Source organism: Corvus brachyrhynchos, unplaced genomic scaffold (genome assembly GCF_000691975.1).
Source record: "Corvus brachyrhynchos isolate BGI_N302 unplaced genomic scaffold, ASM69197v1 scaffold221, whole genome shotgun sequence".
Taxonomy (NCBI): Eukaryota; Metazoa; Chordata; class Aves; order Passeriformes; family Corvidae; genus Corvus; species Corvus brachyrhynchos.
In genome coordinates, this window is record NW_008236622.1 from 4,124,947 (window position 1) to 4,143,117 (window position 18,171).

At 39.5% G+C, this 18,171-nt stretch overlaps 1 protein-coding gene across 15 annotated transcripts in view; it reads right to left on the bottom strand.

Moving 5' to 3' along the window:
- Positions 1-14,214, bottom strand: part of MFF (mitochondrial fission factor) — an 18,119-nt gene extending 3,905 nt beyond the window's left edge. For 2 of the 15 annotated variants that reach the window (XM_008644174.2, XM_008644173.2), the window contains exons 1-3: positions 13,962-14,211; positions 12,927-13,099; positions 11,870-11,958 (exon numbers count right to left, since the gene is read on the bottom strand). In XM_008644174.2, the coding sequence (XP_008642396.1) occupies positions 11,870-11,958; positions 12,927-13,099; positions 13,962-14,178 (479 nt within the window). In that variant the 5' untranslated portion in view covers positions 14,179-14,211. Of the gene's footprint in view, positions 1-2,792; positions 2,811-5,118; positions 5,278-8,352; positions 8,428-11,869; positions 11,959-12,926; positions 13,115-13,961 lie in introns of all 15 variants that reach the window. The other 13 variants (XM_017726516.1, XM_017726517.1, XM_017726519.1 and 10 more) reach the window with 13 other exon arrangements.
- Between the last annotated feature and the right edge of the window lie 3,957 nt (positions 14,215-18,171).

The window sequence follows — 18,171 nt, forward strand, 5'->3', positions numbered from 1 at the left end:
AAGGGGAGATTTGTCTTTCCTGTATTCATCTATGCTAGATGTAATTCAGAAAACTTGGGCTGGTATCCTAAGGGCCACAAATAGTCTGAAGAGAAGTAGATCTCTCCAGGGAGAAGTGACTACAGGCTTCAGGCAGATGTCTGAACATCCTTACAAATGCTGCTCTTTTTCTTTCTGGGCAGAGAGGAAGAAAAGGTAGAGCTTTTTAAACTGCTGCAACTTTCTAATATACATGAAGTTTGCAAAGAGAAGTTACTGTACTACAGTTCACAGCAGATGAGAGGACCAGCAGTACCCTCTGACAAGCTGGCACCTCGAGTTTCCACTGCCTCTGGTAACGAGGCATTAATGATCCACATCACAGATGTGCAACAAACTCTGCAGGAGCCTGAAATCTTTTTTCAATCTCTTTCATTTTCCCAATGCCAACTGGAGATACTTGTACCATGCATTTAACCTACGTATACTGCAGGCTATAAAAATGAAGACAAAGAGAATCTGGGTATGAAGATCTTTCCAGCAGGTCTGTGTGGGAGGCAGAGCTTTGGTACCAAGGTGGCTGGGAGAATGCTGTGGCCTGGCCTGAAAGCCAGCCAGAACCATGCAAAAATATCACAACCACCAGCCTCACTTCAAAAGATCAGGATCTAGGAGCCTTGGCAAACTCTGCTACCTGAGGCACTATTTATCGGGACTAGGTCCTACTCTAGTTAGCACCATAAGTACAATGCTCTCCTCTCTAGCACTTAAGCCAGCATGACGTGCTTGACAAAACAGCAAGCCCCATTTCCAATACATAAAGAATGTTCTTACCTAAACATACAAGATGTATCAAAAAAAGTTATCAAAAAAAAAAAGGTATTCCTAATCAGAGAAAGAATTCAGCTGGTCAAAGTCTTGTCTGACAGATGCTACAACTAAATACTTTGAGACAGAGCAAGAAATCAAGCACACAAGCTATGGAAAAGGTCACAGAATTTCTCTGAGAACTTAAGTCACCTATAACTAACTGGCAGATATGTGAATGCCAGGGCCAGTATCCAGCAGGCATTTCCCACACCATCTGACACAGGACAACATTTGGATTCTGTGTAATGAGAATAATAGTCTCAAGTGCTCTCTAAATTCAGCCTCTGTGCCATCTTTTGGGAAACAAAGTTTCACAGCTGTTGTAGAATTAATCAATACTAATTTACAACTACCCTTCCCAAGGAAAGTCACAGGCTGGGAGACAGCTGAGGGCTACAGCAAGGCACAAACCCAGAGCACTCTGGGATCTGTGCGAGTCTGGAATTTAAATTAAAGACTAGTCTTTAATCCCACTTCCCAACACAGCCAGGCTGTTAAGAAGCTGCATGTTGTTTCTTCCTTTTCTTTACAGTTCACATTTTATTTCATTACAGGTGGGCCCAAAAGTAATACCACAATATTCCCCCACCTCTTCTACACTTCTACCTGCTTGTTTTTTTATATCAACAGAAAATTGATTACATAGATCACAGTGGCCTCGTAACTGAGATCCTTACCCCAAAATTAGCAGCAAGTTTTTTGGTAAATACAGAATGCACAATATAGGCAAGCTATTAAATGCATGGCCTTCTTTAAAAAAATAAGTGTACATTAAAAAAATAGGTGTACATTAGAACTTTGAAGTTTCTGGCTACTTCTGTCAATTCCACCCTAAACATTAGTGTCTGATCAGAAGAAGCCATAACTCCAAGGTCATGTGTACTCCCTGCAAATACAGCAACAACCTCAAACTTGAAGGGAATGCACAGGAATACAATTTAATACCAGTGGGCAAACAGGAAGTAAGGCAAGGAGCAACTGAATCTGGTCTGTCTTCTTCCGGTTCTACAGTGATGATGCAACCCTAAACACATGGTCTGGGAGGGAAACAACAAGGGGTGGACAATCCAAGAACCTGGTCCAGCTTCCATCATTTCTGTGCCTGTGGCAGGGGACTGGGGCCAGCACACACTCTTTGCTTAGCAGAGGCAGCAGCTGTGTTCACCTCTGGCTGTCCTTTAAAATACCTCTGCAAGTCTCAGCAAGGCTGCAAGAATGGGCAGTAGGATAAAGGGATGTGTTCTGGACATGAACTGGGTGAGCTTCTGAAGTACAGACAGGGCAGTGGCTGGCTCAAACTGCTACCCCTGCTTGTCTCAGTGCCGCCAGCAGTTACCCCATAAAGTACAGCAATAGCTGCTGCCTTTCCCAGCCTCCTTCACATCTGCACACCCATCTCATTTCCGTCTGAACTATTATTACCCCAGGCCAGAGTCAAGTGTAGCCCTCTTTGATGGTCCTAACTCGCTTCCCATTTTATTTCTACAATGAAAAATATCATTAACTTTCTCAAGATAAAAAATGATCTTATAAAGCCTCAGGTTATGATTATGTGGGTGAAGTTTGGCATTTTAAAAGGACAGTGGCTTTTTAGAAAGGGCTATCCTAAAGAAAGGAAATAATAAATTGCCATGCTCTTTCCTCCTAAATAAAATGTACTGAGACCCAAGAGACAAAGAACAGTTTAGACAAAATATAGATTTCAACACAGCTCTATACAGATATGAAATTGTCTGTTTTTCCTGCATTTACACATCACTAAAATCTCCTTAAATGCATGGAGCTTTTTTGGGGCTTGTCTGTTTGGCTGATTTGTTTTCAGATTTTTTTCTGCTGTCTAGAGCATAAAAGATCAGTCTTTAAAGGACACTAGGGGTAGGCCCTACAGTCATTCCACAGAAACTGAAACAGAAAAATGGTTAGAACTAGAAACCAAAACTGACCTATTGTCCTTGTCCAAGCTGAAGGAAATGCAAGAGTAAACAGTGATCATTAAATTTGTGCTCATTTAAATAACCCTTTATGTGAGCAGTGCTGGCTGAGCTAGGCATAACTCATTATCTGCAGCAGTACCATCAGCACCTACCGTTAGCAGTTTTAGTAGATTGGAAAATGTTTGGAAAAAAGACAAGCTATAAAACAAGTTAAAAATATTTTCAGTGAGTAACATACAGTGAGATCTTGTTAATTTTAGAAGACCTCTTCAAGTATTAAGCATAAAATGTTAAAATAGGTAAGGCTTTGAGATAGAAAGCACATTACACAGAGCAAAAGAACAGAGTGCAGCTTTGGAGCAATTTAAGATGAACAATATTTTGCAACCATGCAAGTGGATCATCCAAATTTCACATTCCCACGCCAGCTGTAATGGTGGGTGTCTAAACACCCAGCCACAAAGAATACACTTTCACCTTATTGAAAAGTTCATTATTTTGGCACCTATTTATCCATAGGTGGCTAGAAACAGGTTTCCCATTCCTTCTAGGAAGGTTAGCAAGAACACCTGAAAAATTAACTCAAACCAGCATGAGTAATGCAGCTTTTGAAGTATTCAGAATCCTAGAAATTTTCTGATAATTGAAGTAAGTTGAAAGTGTATGTATGTATATGGATCTGTTTTCCAGAATCCAAGAAAACGCAGGCAAGGACATGCATAAGGGAAGCCAGGAGTAAAACCTGTTAGCTTCACTGCAGGCTGGAAAAAGGGCTACAGCTCCAAACTATATTTTAAGAAGGACTCTTGGCACAGGATCCGTAAGTACTACTGCTCATAGTACAGTTTCTTCTTATCTGGGAGCTTTAATTTGGCAAAACAAATTTATCATTCCATACAATTTTAATATTGATAAGGAAAAAAACCAGTATTGATGCCCAACTGTTGATAGGCATCAAAATTAACAGCTACAGCCTGGCATTTCATGGGATTAAATAATTCATTAGTTAAGCACCCAACTCACAGTATTTCAAGGGACTCTATGCAGCTGATTTTGTTTTTCTGCATCCCAGTTTAAGAATACAATGGCCAGCAAGACTGGAGTTCTTTACAATTCAGGAATGTTAATATGGGCATTTATGTATTGTCAGGTCAGCAAACACAGTGAGCTACAGGAGGTGCCAGTTTGGAAAGTGACTGCAAACACACAGACATTCACAGTAAGATTGGCTTGATAGTCACATTTCGTTACCCAAACAACTAGAAAGCAAATAATTTAAACTTCACACTACAAATAATAAGTGTGCTGCTGGGATATTAGCAGAGGCAGATGGCAAATTTCAGAGAACTTGCTAGCACAGGCCACACTGAAGGGCTGCAGGAAAAAGAACAGTTCCTCCCAGTGTTCTTACCAATTATTTCCCCTAATTCAACCTCCTGGCAGAGGTCTGAGCTAGCCCTACACTAGAGACTGTGTGCAATTGTTACCTGAACTTCTGTGCTGGCATACAGCTAAACTGAAAATTGCTTTTGGTAAATGAACATTGCCATTGTTAATCCTTATGAATGTTTCTATAGTGTTAAACATGCCGTTCCTGGAACGCTTCCAAATCCCAAATCCAAACAGTGCAAGGATACACCAAGCGGGCAAAACTCCACTGAAGAGAATGGAAATAACTATACAGGGATTGCCATGAGGCTTGTTCTGGCTCATTACTCTCCAAGTGTCAGCTTATCCATAAAATCAGAGACAGCAATAATCAGAGCAGCAACTAACTCCTCAGTGTCCCCTGCCTTTCTTGCTCTCAGCATCCAGCATGGCCACCAGAGAGAACCATTCCCAGTATAAACCATAACAGTTTCAAGTCTTGACACATTATTGAAAGTAGTCTACAATGCCTTGTAATATTCTACCCTGTTTCTGCACATGTGTTTTAATGATTTATGACATCATCAACCCAATCTTATTGATTTGCACCACTGCTCACCAAAAGAAAAACAGAAGACAAGGCCTTTAAATTTGCAGGTTTGGGGTCAAGTATTAATTGCAGAAAACACTGATAATCTCAAAACAGCAAAACCCCTTGCAGCCACAGGCTAACCTTCCTATTTAGATTTTTATTTGGAAGGAAACCAAAACAATCCTATATTTGAAACAGAAGCATTTTGAAATGTGAATTTTGGACATTTAAATTGCTTATGAATAGTGAAAGCAAAGGAAAGCAAAAGCAAATAAATTCATCTCATCATTTTGTAAACAGAAACCAAACTCCACTAAAAAGGAGAAAAGAAAAACAAAGCAGCAGAAGCTGGCAGAATCAGTGACAACCAATCACCTGCGGTTTTCATCCAGCACATCCAAGACCTGCTGGTAAGCCCTACGAGTGGAAGACTGGATAAACGACAAAATGCCACGAGCAGAGTAAAGATTAATTCCATCTTCAGGTAACATATTGGGAGGACAGACACGAGCCTGTTGCAGTGATGGGGTCACACTGGTCATACAAGCACAGTAAACGAAGAGAGAAATACTAAAGTCAGATTTTAAATTAAAAAAAAGCTTTTCAGATAGACCCCATTCCAAAATGCTTATTGCTTGCTTTTGGTTTACCCTTCTCCCACCACTGTAAGGTAACACTCCCAAATTCTAGCAGTGTGGGGATTATGAGCTACATTTACATACGTTCATCAGAGGCAAACACAAGTAGTAATAAGGACACAGTTTTGATCTGTTATACAAGTTAGTTCTTACAGAGTGCATGTACAGCTAAATCTGTACCTGTTGAAGTCAGTGTTCAAGTCCCCACTGACATCAAGGAGAGGAGTGTTTACACAAGCACTGGCATTTTAAGAAAATCCTACACATCATGTCTTTTCAAAAAACAAGCCTTTTTCAATAAGGACATCTCACACAGAACACTTTCAATAAAATTTTTTGGAAGCTGTGATCAAGATAGTATTTTGATTTGCACATGAACAAGTTTAAAGGCAAACTGCAACAAATTCCAAAAATAATAAAAAATTCACATCCCAGTGACAACAAATTACATGATCTAACTTGTTGACTATGATGCAAAAAATATTATTTAAAATATGCAGGACTGGAATTCAAACATGGCCATTTGGATTATACAAAACTTTTCTATCAGAAAGAAATTAGTTTTGATAAACTGCCTATGATTTGCTTATGTTTCTTTACATTCAAAGTGACTTTATTCACATTTCCTGCACACATCAAGACTTAATCTTGATTTAATCTGGAAACTTTAATTAAAGATGAGATGCTTTTTTAATAGGAATTAATTTGTGTTAACTTAATTGTAAATATTAACACACATGCAAACCAAGTGAGAGCCACTGTACCCGTTAAATCTTGGGTTAGCTTTCATTCCTAGATTAGCACCTATATTTCAACATATTTCCTTGCCACTTGTGCTTTGCTACACAGCTTTGGATTTAGAATGTCAATCTTTTTGACCTTGGCATTTTAATAAAACACTAATGCTGAGTACTTGGAAGCTGGTTTGGTATTTGGCTAATCTCTAGCTGGGTCAGAATTCTGTGGATACTCTTACTTTGAATAGAGCTGCTCTGCAAGTGGCTGGCAGCAAGATCACAGAGCTGAGTAAGAAAGGAAGTTCCATTGAACAGACTGAATCAAAGAATGTTACATGAATGTCACCTCACCCACAGCAGAGTTCAGCCATCCTGGGCCTCAAGGGACATTCAAAGACTGCAGCAGCTGGTGCTTGGCTGATACTGGTCACTGTTTATTACCTAAAGGGTAGGTATCTTTTCATGCTCCCATAGGCTACATTTCAATAAATATCTGGTTGCTTCCTTACAGCTTTTATTGTTCTCCAACACCTGTAGAACCCACCTTTCTTCTATATTTATGATGACTACTACTGTGTAATCACTGGTAGTTGTCACACCCACGTATTTTACTCTGGAATTACACTAGAAATGCCAATATTCAGTAGAAAAATAGCAAGCAGCAGGGGCAAGTTCAAAATATTGCCACTAAAATGAATTTATCAGAATTTTTAATCCTTGTGGATTTGCTGGATTGAGGGAAATGAGGGAAGAGTTAAGGCTTGAACTCACAGTTATGTTTTACATTAAAAGTAATTTCTCCCGTTCACCACTTCAGAGATTTACAGAATAGGGCGAAAGACAACTTAAAAAAAAAAACCAGGTAGCAAATAATATTTAAACATATTTCAAAAATTACTGTAAATACTATAGCAATGATATTTGCATACAAAGACTTCTGTATATACTAAAAAAAATTCTAAAAAATTAAAAAGCAAATGCAAAAAAACCCCAGTTTAACTAAGACTGTACGGTTCCAGAATTAAGTTACATGTGCTGATTAAATTCAAAGTGTATATAGTACGGAAAAATCACAAAATGAGAATAATTCTATGAAGGGCACAAAGGCCATGACTGAGGGGTGGAGAGAGAAGCAAAATTTTTCTTCTATTTCCCTTTTTCAGGATTTGAAATTACTGTCCTGTAAACATATGGTAGTCCTCTGGACTATGTCAGAGACCATGAAGAAGAAATATAAAGCAATTACCTAACACACAAATCAGCCCAGATAACATAAGAAAAAAAAATCTCTGCCATAACGACAACTCTCTAATATGTAGTATGAGCACTTATCATTAGACATGGTGGCTATCCTCATTTCCTCCTCCATTTCTAGTTAAATGGTCTTCTTGTACGTATAAATTTGTTTCTCATTTCTGAAAAGAATTCTTAAATACAGCTCCAGCCACTTACTTTATTATTCCCTGATTACAGACACCAGTCAATTCCAGGGCTTGGAACCAAACCAAACAACATGAAATTACAGACATTACTATAAAGAGCACAGTAGCCTTTTGCCGTATGCAGAGGTTTTAGTTTAGCAGTAATCTCCCCTAAACCTTCTCAAAGCATTTATGATGTACACAGGCTTTATTTCAGATATTTCTCTGACTTGCAGTTCCGGCAGTATCCAATGAGAAGTAAACAGATTCAACTTATTAAGGTTACTTTAAATTCAAGCACATAGACAGACATGCACACCATCACCTTCTCCTCCATGACTTGCATGAAGAACAGAATTTCTCAAACTGTGAAACTGAACTCTCTAGAAAGATGTGTTATTCTAAGGAAAAGGCTGGAGCAGAATGAAAATTAAGTGCTGCTCACTTTTCCATGCACTTTTGGCAGTTTGGTGACCTCCAATACAGAAGGGGAATCCTTGCCTTCAGCATTGGCTGGCAATGACCAATGAAAAGCTTTGTTTCTCCAGCTATTCAAACCCAGCCAAAGAACAATGAGTCAAACAAACTAAAGTTATTTTGAAATTTAACTGTTCCTTTAATCTTTACAGAGGGAAACAATTTGGCCAAGTTTGAGAAACCCTGAAGCAAAATTAGAAACCACACATTCAGTGTAGCTGTTTCAGATTTTATATTCTAAACTACAGCTACTTAGTCAGAATATTAGTACTGCAGAGAGCTACAGAATTAAACACACTCTTGATTTTCATCATTTCAGGTAACATTCAGGCTTACGTGCAATCCTTAGTCGAAAGAGGTGACTGGAACCGTGGCATTTTATTTCTTGGGACAGTATCTGATCTGTGCCACCTTGAATAATAATTGTAATCTCTTAAGTAAGCATCCTTAGAAATAGAGGGATTGTAATTTAGAGAGCTGTCATTATTGCTGCACAGACAGTTATTGTACCAGCAGGTACTTGTTAGTCCCAGGATTTCTAAGAGCATTAGAGAATTACTGACTTTAGTGAAGCCCAGCTGCCAAAAAATCCTCAGAACTGTCTCTGCATGCAACTGGATGAGAAGAAGAGAAAGACAATGGAACAGAAACAACTACTTGTGCCATGTCAAGAACACTGTGATAGGGAGCCCAGCCAACTCTCACTTGCACCTGACAATCTATTCCAGAATGTTTAATTTTGTCACTTTGTAAGTCAAGCACTGGAATTTCACACAGTACATCTGCATATTTTGTCCAAGGAGGACAACAGTGTGTTAGATTAAAACTTGAGAACTGTAGCCATATTTTGACAACAAAGGTTTTAAAAGGCAGTGCTCCAAGTGCCTCTTCACTGGAGTCCTCATCACAGCATCTGAGCAGCCCATCACGTGGACTTCCTTTTCTATTTGAAGATGTGAACCAGATTTCACACAAGCAAAGAAAGAAGAGCTGATTTTTGTCAAGGTAGAGCACCACAACATTTGTTAGTGCAGAAGTAAACCATTTTTTCAGCCAACAACACCACATATAAGGACTTCAGGAGCAGCTAGTTTCTTGTATTTTTGTATCACTGGAAAAATTAGTATTTCCAGATGGTAAAGGAATTTCAAGGTGATATAAATGAGGCAACAGGTGCACAATTACATTTTCTGTTGTGCAAAGAATAGATTTACATGAAATTTGTCTTTTCTTTTGCAGTTTACACTCTATGTCCTGTGGGCTTAAATTGTGAGGAAACAAGAGCCAAGAGGTTATTTTTTCACCAAGTACAGAATGCCTGGCTTTTCTGCATTTTTGGGAGCCACACAGGTTCCACTGTGGAACGTGGGTGTTTTTACAGTCTGAATCCACAGAACATTCTCCTGAGAATTAGCCAGGTACAAAGTCACATCCTCCACTTGGAAACTGACAAAACCCAGATGAGGGAGGAATGTCAGACTCAGCATCACAGAGTGCCATAGCATGTTCGAAGTGATTTCTTTTTTTTTGATCATATTGTACCAGAAGAAGCAATTATGACAAAGAAAGAAGCCATTTCTAGGAACCACTGTGATTTCAAAGCAGGTGATCTAACACTAGACTCAGCATAACTTCTGTCATAAGAAAACAAGCGCTTGGGAGGACAAGAGAAAAATGAAGTTCTACTAAAATACATTATCTGCAGGTCAGCAAGTGCAGAATACTGCAATGAAGAAGGATATCTTCCACACGGGCAGCAGAGAATACAGATCAGAAGGCTCAATATAATCTAGCTATTATTTTTCATACAAGCAAGAGAAGAGATCCTGGATCAATCAAAAAGATACAATGGAAAGTGCTTGGCATTGGAATTTTGATTCATTTGACAGACCTTATCAAGCACTAGCGTGGGCATCAAGAGAAGAAAACTAATCTCCAGGTGTGTCATAATTTCCTGGCTTTTGTAAATGATAAACTGAGTCATGCCAGCTGCCAGTTATATGTTCCTTGATCACAGACTTTTTAAATTTACAGGGTTCCAGGTGCTTATTGTATTGCTAAGCCTCTGAAGGATTGAAAGTAGATTTAAAAACTGTGACAGCAAATAACATGCAGACCACGTAAACCCAGTAATTCTATATATAACTATAGAGTGACAGCAATGCACATGGGTGAATTTTACAGATTTAGGATTTTCAGATTCAAGAAGTCCAGACAAGTGTGAGAAATCTGACAGCAACTATAGGCAGAGCTGATCTTACTATTTTCTCAGATGGCTGGCATGGCCCATGACTTTTGGAAGACTAAACTAACACGGGAAGCAAGTGTAAAGCAATTTCAAGAAATTGCAAGAATTTCTTTACCATCTGTTTTTCCTTTTAAGTGCAATACATCAAAGACTGGCAAAGCAGAGCTGGCAGCATCAAAGGGAGGAAAGTTTCCCAGGAAGCTCCCATCACATGAAGACCATCTACTCCAGCATGTACCATGTCCAAGCTACCAGATGGGCAAGAGAAAGCCATTCTGAAGTGACATTCCAGTGTGTCCAGTCCAACGGGACATAACTGGGTAAGTGACACCTGGACACCGAGAAGGCTGAAAGAACACCCAGAGACTGAGTTGATCAGGAGCTTAAAGATGGGAATCTAAGTTTTGCCAGCTCAGTAAATATGTGTGACTCTGCAGACCTGAGCACCTAGACATGTGCAATCTATAAACTTGTATGAACTGAAAGTCTGATTAAATAAGAAGGGCAAGATATGAAACAATATTTCCATAAATATCTGGAAGAGAAGGAGAACTGTATCATGTGTGGAACATGCATCAGGATACATTTCACCTGTTTTAGCCAAACTAACAGGTGGTCAGATTTGTAGCACACAAAGTATCTCCTAGTGCCCCTGCTGTAAATAGAAGAAAACAGGCATTTCTAGGACATAATTCACTTGTTCTACTTTAGACTAAAAATAGGTAGACCCTAACTAGGTTATGCACTTATTTCCCTCTAGTCACTGAAAATTAAGTTTTATGGTGATTTAGCAACAGTGTTATTCAGTCTACATCGGGACAGATGAATCCCATCTTCTAAATTTTAAATCTGAAGCTTTTTCTTAGGCAAGTATTCCTTATGGCAGCCATATTAAAATTCATATATAAAAGATTTCCAAGTGTTACATTGCAAAACCAGTTATTTCCAGGTGGAAAGATGCTGCCACTCAGAATAAACCATGATTAATCCAAGACTATCATATCTAATAAAAATTTACAGACATATGTCTTCAGAAAGTGCCTTAAGAACTGCTACCTTGGATGGTAACAATAGATGAAGTTTCCAATTCTAAATATTCCTTGCCATTTTGGTCAGAGAAGATTAGTATATATATACTCACAGATTCCAATATATGAAGCACAGTGACACCAAAGAAAAATTACTTATTCTAATATTTATGAGGAAATAAAAATATTTCTTCTTCTATGAATGAAAATCATTGTAATATCAACAGTGAGAGAACTGGGAACATTTTGAAGCACAAAAACCTCAATTTCCTGAAAATTCAGGGGAAAAAAATATTATACCAACTCAGAAACTGAAAAATATCCTGAAATAACAATTCATGGTAACTGGTGAAACCAACTGCGAGCCCACAAACACTTCCACCCATTCACTGCAAGAAGCCACCTCATTAAACAAAACCCATCGAAATGAAGAAAAATGCTGGCATTATAATAGTTAAAATTATGTACTTGCCACAACATACAAAACATTAGTTGGGAAAAGCAAGGAGAAGGTAAGGAAAAAAGGCAGTGTGTCCCAAAGCTGCAGCAGTGCCCGTGCAGGTGGGGCTGCACTCACATGGAATCATTGCGGGCCAGCTGCCCATTCTGCCGTGTGGCGTTTTCGCTCATGGAACGCTCTCTCTTCAGCCTTCCCACCGAGCGCACCTGCAGCAAAGGAGGAAAAGAGACATAAAAGCCAGAGAGTTCCAGCACACAACACTGTGCACTGGAGCTTTGTCAGTCAGATCTGCCCTCAGATACAAAGGCACATTTCCATGGGTTTCACAGTGGTTAGGAAGAAAACAACTGATGACAGGATCTGATGCTGGTACATGTAAAATCAGGCTCCAAACTTACTGCAACCCTGTTGTTACCTATCCATTTGATCTGATGTCAAAACTATGAACCAACAGAATTTTGAATATTCTCTGGAGATACTCAAAACCCTCTGGACACAACCGTGAGTAACATGGTCTAGGATGAACCTGCTTGAGGGAAGCTGGACAAGATGAACTCCAGTGGTCCCTTCCAGCCTTAACCATTCTGGAATTACCTCCTATCACCAGAGATAAACATATTTCTATTGTATTTTATAAGTCTATAAAATACGCAGCTTCATAAATAATTAACCATGTTTTGTCAATTGCCATTATTCACTTGGATGCCAATGTTATACCATTCTTTGAAACTGGTTTTCAGGGTTTTGTTAAAACTCATTAATTCTGTGTGGTGTTATATCATCTAGCTATGAAGTCCAGAGTTCAACTATATACATTACAATGTCTAACTATATACAATTGCAAGAATCTTACCTTTTTTCTGATACTCTGTAAATAAACCTTGCAGCCTTCTCTTCAGCGCAAGGATTTTTTTGTTAGAAGTATTTTGGGTAGTTCTAATTATGATTTTATTTTTGTAAGTAGGGAGTAAGCTTGCTGAGCATGGCAATCCCAGGCCATCTGCCACTTCAAAGTCTAATCAGAACAACTATAGTGCTAATAACAATATTTTTCTATTTTCCCAACATATGTCAGCACCAAGTTGATCTACACGACAGTAGAGAAATCATTGGTCATTTCACTTTCTTTAGTAGAATGCTTCTCATCTAAGGAAAAAGCAAAATAAATACTGGCCTCTTCACTTTGAGGTGTCTGCTGTGGAGGTTTTTCTAGGTCCAAAAAATCTAGCGGTTGATCACTAAGAGAAATAACACGGGGAGGAGTTTTCAATGCCAGTGGTTTGAATGGAGTAGACTGAAGAATGTCAAGGTCTGCTGGTCTGGAAAATGGAATGTCTTCACTATTACCTGCAAGAACATCAGCTGTCAATAGAAAGCAAACTGTTCTGAGGCCTGAGGGCCAGTGCTACAGTTCAAAAGAACATCACAGCAGTTACCTCCCCTGCCTATGCCAAATGATCAAGTATAATCTTGCTTAATAGGTCTTGTATGTTAAAAACTACTATTAAAGTGCTCATAAAGACCACATTATTTGACACTTATTTGAGCAGTTTCTCTGAGAACAATGATCCTGAGTAACCCTGAACCACATCAACTGTTACTGCAAGTGAGGGCACTCAAGACACAGTCCTATCAGTGGTGTATTTGATTGGGAACATCAAAGCATAAAATATATGCATGTCACACATTTTGCAAACTGTAAGACCTTCAGCAGTTCTGGATCTGTCACTGTAAAGCCCATGACCACAAATACTAAAGTAATGTTGATAGAGTCTACTCAGACAGATTCTTAACAAAATTAGCATTCTGATTAAAATCAAACACATTACAGATGACAAATATAGAGCACATCCCCAAAACTTGTTCTAGTTACTTCAGCTTACAGTTAATTGCTAAAAATTAGGTGTAAATCAATAAACATTAATTTTTTTCGTCCAAAAATAGCATAGTAAGATGAAACATCAGCAATTAAACCTTCTGTTCATAATTAATTCATCAGCTGTCTCCATTATAAGCTACTCCAAAACTATTCACGAAAACATTTTCAGAGCTTAAGAAACTTCCCAAGTTAAAGAGCTTTAACTGTTTGAACACCAGAAAGCATTTTACAGGTTGTTCTTTTAAAAATGACAAATCAATATATATTTTTTCCATCCAGAAATCTGGGGAACTAATTTAAGGTTTCACCTGCACTGCAATGCAGACATACCTGCCACTACAATCCGCTCTGGAACCTGCATAGTTACACTGGCATTTGGAAATCCTTCCTGGCTGCCCTTCTCCAGGTCAGCATTCTGAGGAGCCACTTTGAGCTTCTCTGGGACTCTCATGCGCTGGCTGATGCCCTCGGTGTATTCCATCTCGTACTGCAGCCGGTTCATCTCTGCCATCTCGGCAGCCGGGGAGGGGAATGCGGCCCCACTCATTCTGCCAAAGGGAAACCAAAACTCTCAGAGCAGTACAGGAACCCAGCAGGAAGTATGGAAAGGAAACACTTTCTTCTGACTACCAGGGAAGTAGGAGATCCTAACTGAAGAGTCTTATTTACAGGAAGAAATTATGCAATAAAATTCATAGGAAGTGTAGTAACAAAGTGCTCAGAGGTACAGGCAATGAAAGAAGAACAAAGTGATGCTGTAGGCAACGCTCAAATTGAGGGTCCTCAAATTGAGCCATAACAAATAAAAAAAAGGCAAAACAAACCAACCTAGAAATTCTGCAGATAAGGTACTATTCCTGCACCAGCTGGCAGAAATAGAAACATAAACAAATGCATCAAAGAATTGGTAGGGTTGATAGGAAATCTATTCAGGATTGGTGAGAGATCTAAATTATTGATTTGCATTTACACAAATCCAGTATACTGGTAGTTGAGAAAACGGCTGAAGTCTCAAAAAACTGCATCTTGAGGCAGGGGAATGACAGAAAAGACTCAGTCTGGGCAGCAGCCCCCTGCTCACTGTCAGTCACCCAGATCTTACCCCACCCTACAAGGACAAAGTTCCTTATCAACAGCCTGTCAAATCAGCTTAAAACTGAGAATATTAATAACCCTTCCCAAATGCAGCAATTCTTTAAAATTCTCACATTTTTCTGTAAATTAAAATCTTACTTTTGCGGAACTGATACAAGATGGGGAGGAGAGAGAACAAGACTTTATTTAAACTTAAAAGAGTTTGCCAATACTTTATATATACATTTTCCTAGAAAAGGAGTGGGATCTCATATGAAGCAGTGGAGGAGTTTCCTAGAAACTGGGCTGTGAGAAACTGACTAATGCAATTGCTGGGAGCTGTGTCAAAGACCAAGGTAACTGGGGGTTTGAAGTTAGGTTTAAGGCCAAGAGAAAAAGAAATCCTAGAGCTGCACTGGGGGGGTGGCTGGAAGGGAACCTCAGCTGGGAGAAGTTGATCACATGCAGTGGCCCTTGCTGATGACTTAGATCCAGATAATGGTTACGGGCTCAGTTAAAGAGACCCAGAAGCTGCATCTGGAGTAGGGCTGGAAAGGGGCTCCCAGAGGAAACAGTGAGCTGCAAGAACTGGTTGTGGGAAACTTTTCATCCAGGCAATGGCCGGGGCCTTGTCAACAGCTCACACTGAGGTGATGGTTATTTTTAGGGTGAGGATAAGAAGACAAAGATTCTAGACATATATGTACATACACAATATGCAAATACAGCTTTCCTGGCAAACCTGCCTATGTGAAGCATGAAATCTTTTAGTGGTGTTGCTTAAGTAGGTCCCTAAATGAAGTAACTCATCCTGGCAAAAAGGCAGGGTTTGCCACTAAAATTGCAGCTACGTTCCTTTACTATTTTTGGCAGCAAGGCCACGTCTGCTGCTGTGTGTGCACTTTGCTGAGCTGAACGTGCAGAACTCTGAGAGCAAAAGGCCTCAGTGTAGAGCAGCCACAAAGCAGGTGAGACAGCCCACAAGCCCTCCCTCCCACCATCTCACACAAGCAATACTTCCACATTTATCAATAAAACCTTGAATAATAACCTTCAGACAATGGAGAGAAGCACAGAGAAGGATCTGGATCGTGTAACACACAAATACACACAGAGTATATCCAAGATGTGATGCACCTGGCGGTCCATCCTGGGAGCCTCAGGGTTATTTGCAAGACTTACTATCACCACAGATCAAATAAAGTATCTCATTAATCTCAAAGTGTCACTGTAGCACAGTAGGAGAAGGGGTGATCAGGGAGCAGGCAAAAAGGCCACTGTGCAACCTTAAAAAAAGGTCTAAATAAACTTAAAAAAAATTAGTTTTAAAGGAGATACTTGAAGTGCTGCAGATTTACTCCACCTGTATTAATTCTCACTGTTTGTATCAAGTGAAAGAAAGTGAAACAAACCATTTCACTAGAATAAACACTTTATAGCAGTGCAAGAGGTGCTTAAGCATGTCACTTCAAAATTTTTAACCTTTTCACATGGAGTTTTTTCATCCATGCCCTTTGCTTTTACAAACTAGATTTGTCCCTCTTTCAAGATGTGTGCTAGATCAGCCAGTGACATGAACAAAATATGCAGCCTTCTGAGATTTCCACATTCTAAAAGGTGCTTTTCATTTTAAACATTGTCTGTGATCAGTAAAGCATTTCCAGATCTAACAAAAATCATAATGTCAAGAGAGAGACCAAATTTTAAGAACTTACAGTACCCAGAGTACTGACTGGCAACAGCTTTAAGCACATTTATTGCTCACACGACTTCACAAAAGGTGTTTCCCTGCTTGCTCACTTTCTCATTTTGAAATACCTGGACAGTTTTAGGGAGCAAGCATCCCTGCCCTGCAGCAGTGTTTGCACCACAGCTTCCCTACAGCTTGGCGTGGCTTTTGGACACAAGTCTGCACAACAACTGCTTTCCAGCTGCAAGGTAAAACCTACACAAAATCAGACAGCAGCAGAAGAGTCACTTTATAAAGTATTTATAAACTAAATGACACTGTGTGTGTTTAGCAGTATTTGCCAAGGACCTACAGATACAATACCTCGATATCTTCCTACTCTTGTCTACTTCGTGTCACTGAGAACTGGATTTGCTGTCAAAGTGATTTAAATTTTTACTCCTTTTCACAAGAGAACAGCAAAACAAGAACCAGTGAGATCTCAGCAACAAACATTTTAATGAAGCTTCTGAAAAAAACAAAGTTATGTTTTCTACAATGTCCTTGTTACACAAAGCATTTTACAGAAAGTATTAATAATAAATCAGGGAGATTGAAGATTTTAAAATTGATATTTACAGGACTAAGTATCTCATAAAGAGGCATGATAATTGAGAATGATAAGACAATAAAAATCCAAACACAAATACAGGATAAATAGACAGAGAACAGCTGAAGTGCAAATGAGCATCAGCAGCATTAACTGAAAGAGATAAAGGAAGGAAGAAATCCAGAGGAGAAGGCAAGAGAGAAAAAGAGGTTATAGAAAGTGAGTTGTACGTTCAGAAAGACACAGGAGTATCTCCTTCTCCCTCTCCTAAACAAGAACATCAATGGAAGAGTTGAGGACAAAGCAATGCATACAAATGTGAGGGATAATCAGACATTGGCCATATCAGACATTGGCCATATCTGTGCTGCAACGGGGAATGCTCTGCACAGTGTGGAGCCCCACATACAAGATGAGCTCTGGTAACAGTACAGCTCTACCAACACTGAGATCAGAAGAGGTTTTACAACCCACACCAAACTGTAGTTTCTCCAGCTCCATTACTGTTTGTTCCTGATGTGGCTACTTCAAGGTCCTCTGTTCATGTGCACGTAAGGTACAAAGTGTTCCCTTGGCAAGAGTGCAGATATCCTTGGACAAATAAAAAGGGGAAGAGGAAGACCCAGAGCAAAGTTAAGGATACGAATTAAGGACCCAAAGGACTCTATTCTGGAGCCCTACAACTGTCAGAATATAGATCAGAGAGGCTGTAAACTAACAAAGCACAAACAGAACAATCTGAAGGAAAGGAGCACCAGGTGTAGGCTAAACGTCGAAAGCTGTTCTGCAAAGTACAGTTACAGGTGCTGAACTAAACACAATACACTGGTCCCTTTCTCTAGCACCGGGATGACATCAACAAAATGTACCTATTACAGACGAGCAAGGCTATACAATCACAAAACACTAAAGGCTGCATTCTTTCAAGTTTGCTTTACTCCAGCAGAAGGTTTTAACACAAAACAGGCTTTTTTAAGTAAGAAAATAATTCCTGGAGAACGTTAGCAGAAAAACGTCACTCTGACAACCATTTTTCTGAAACACCCAAATATTCACTGTGCTGTGGCGGCATTTAAGAGCATTCGGCAATAGAGGGGGGTGTAGGCGCTTCCTTCCCTTTATAGAGGGGTCATCACGGCGGGTCAGCCGGTAATGTCCGAGGGAATGGGGGACCCCGCGGGCTCGGC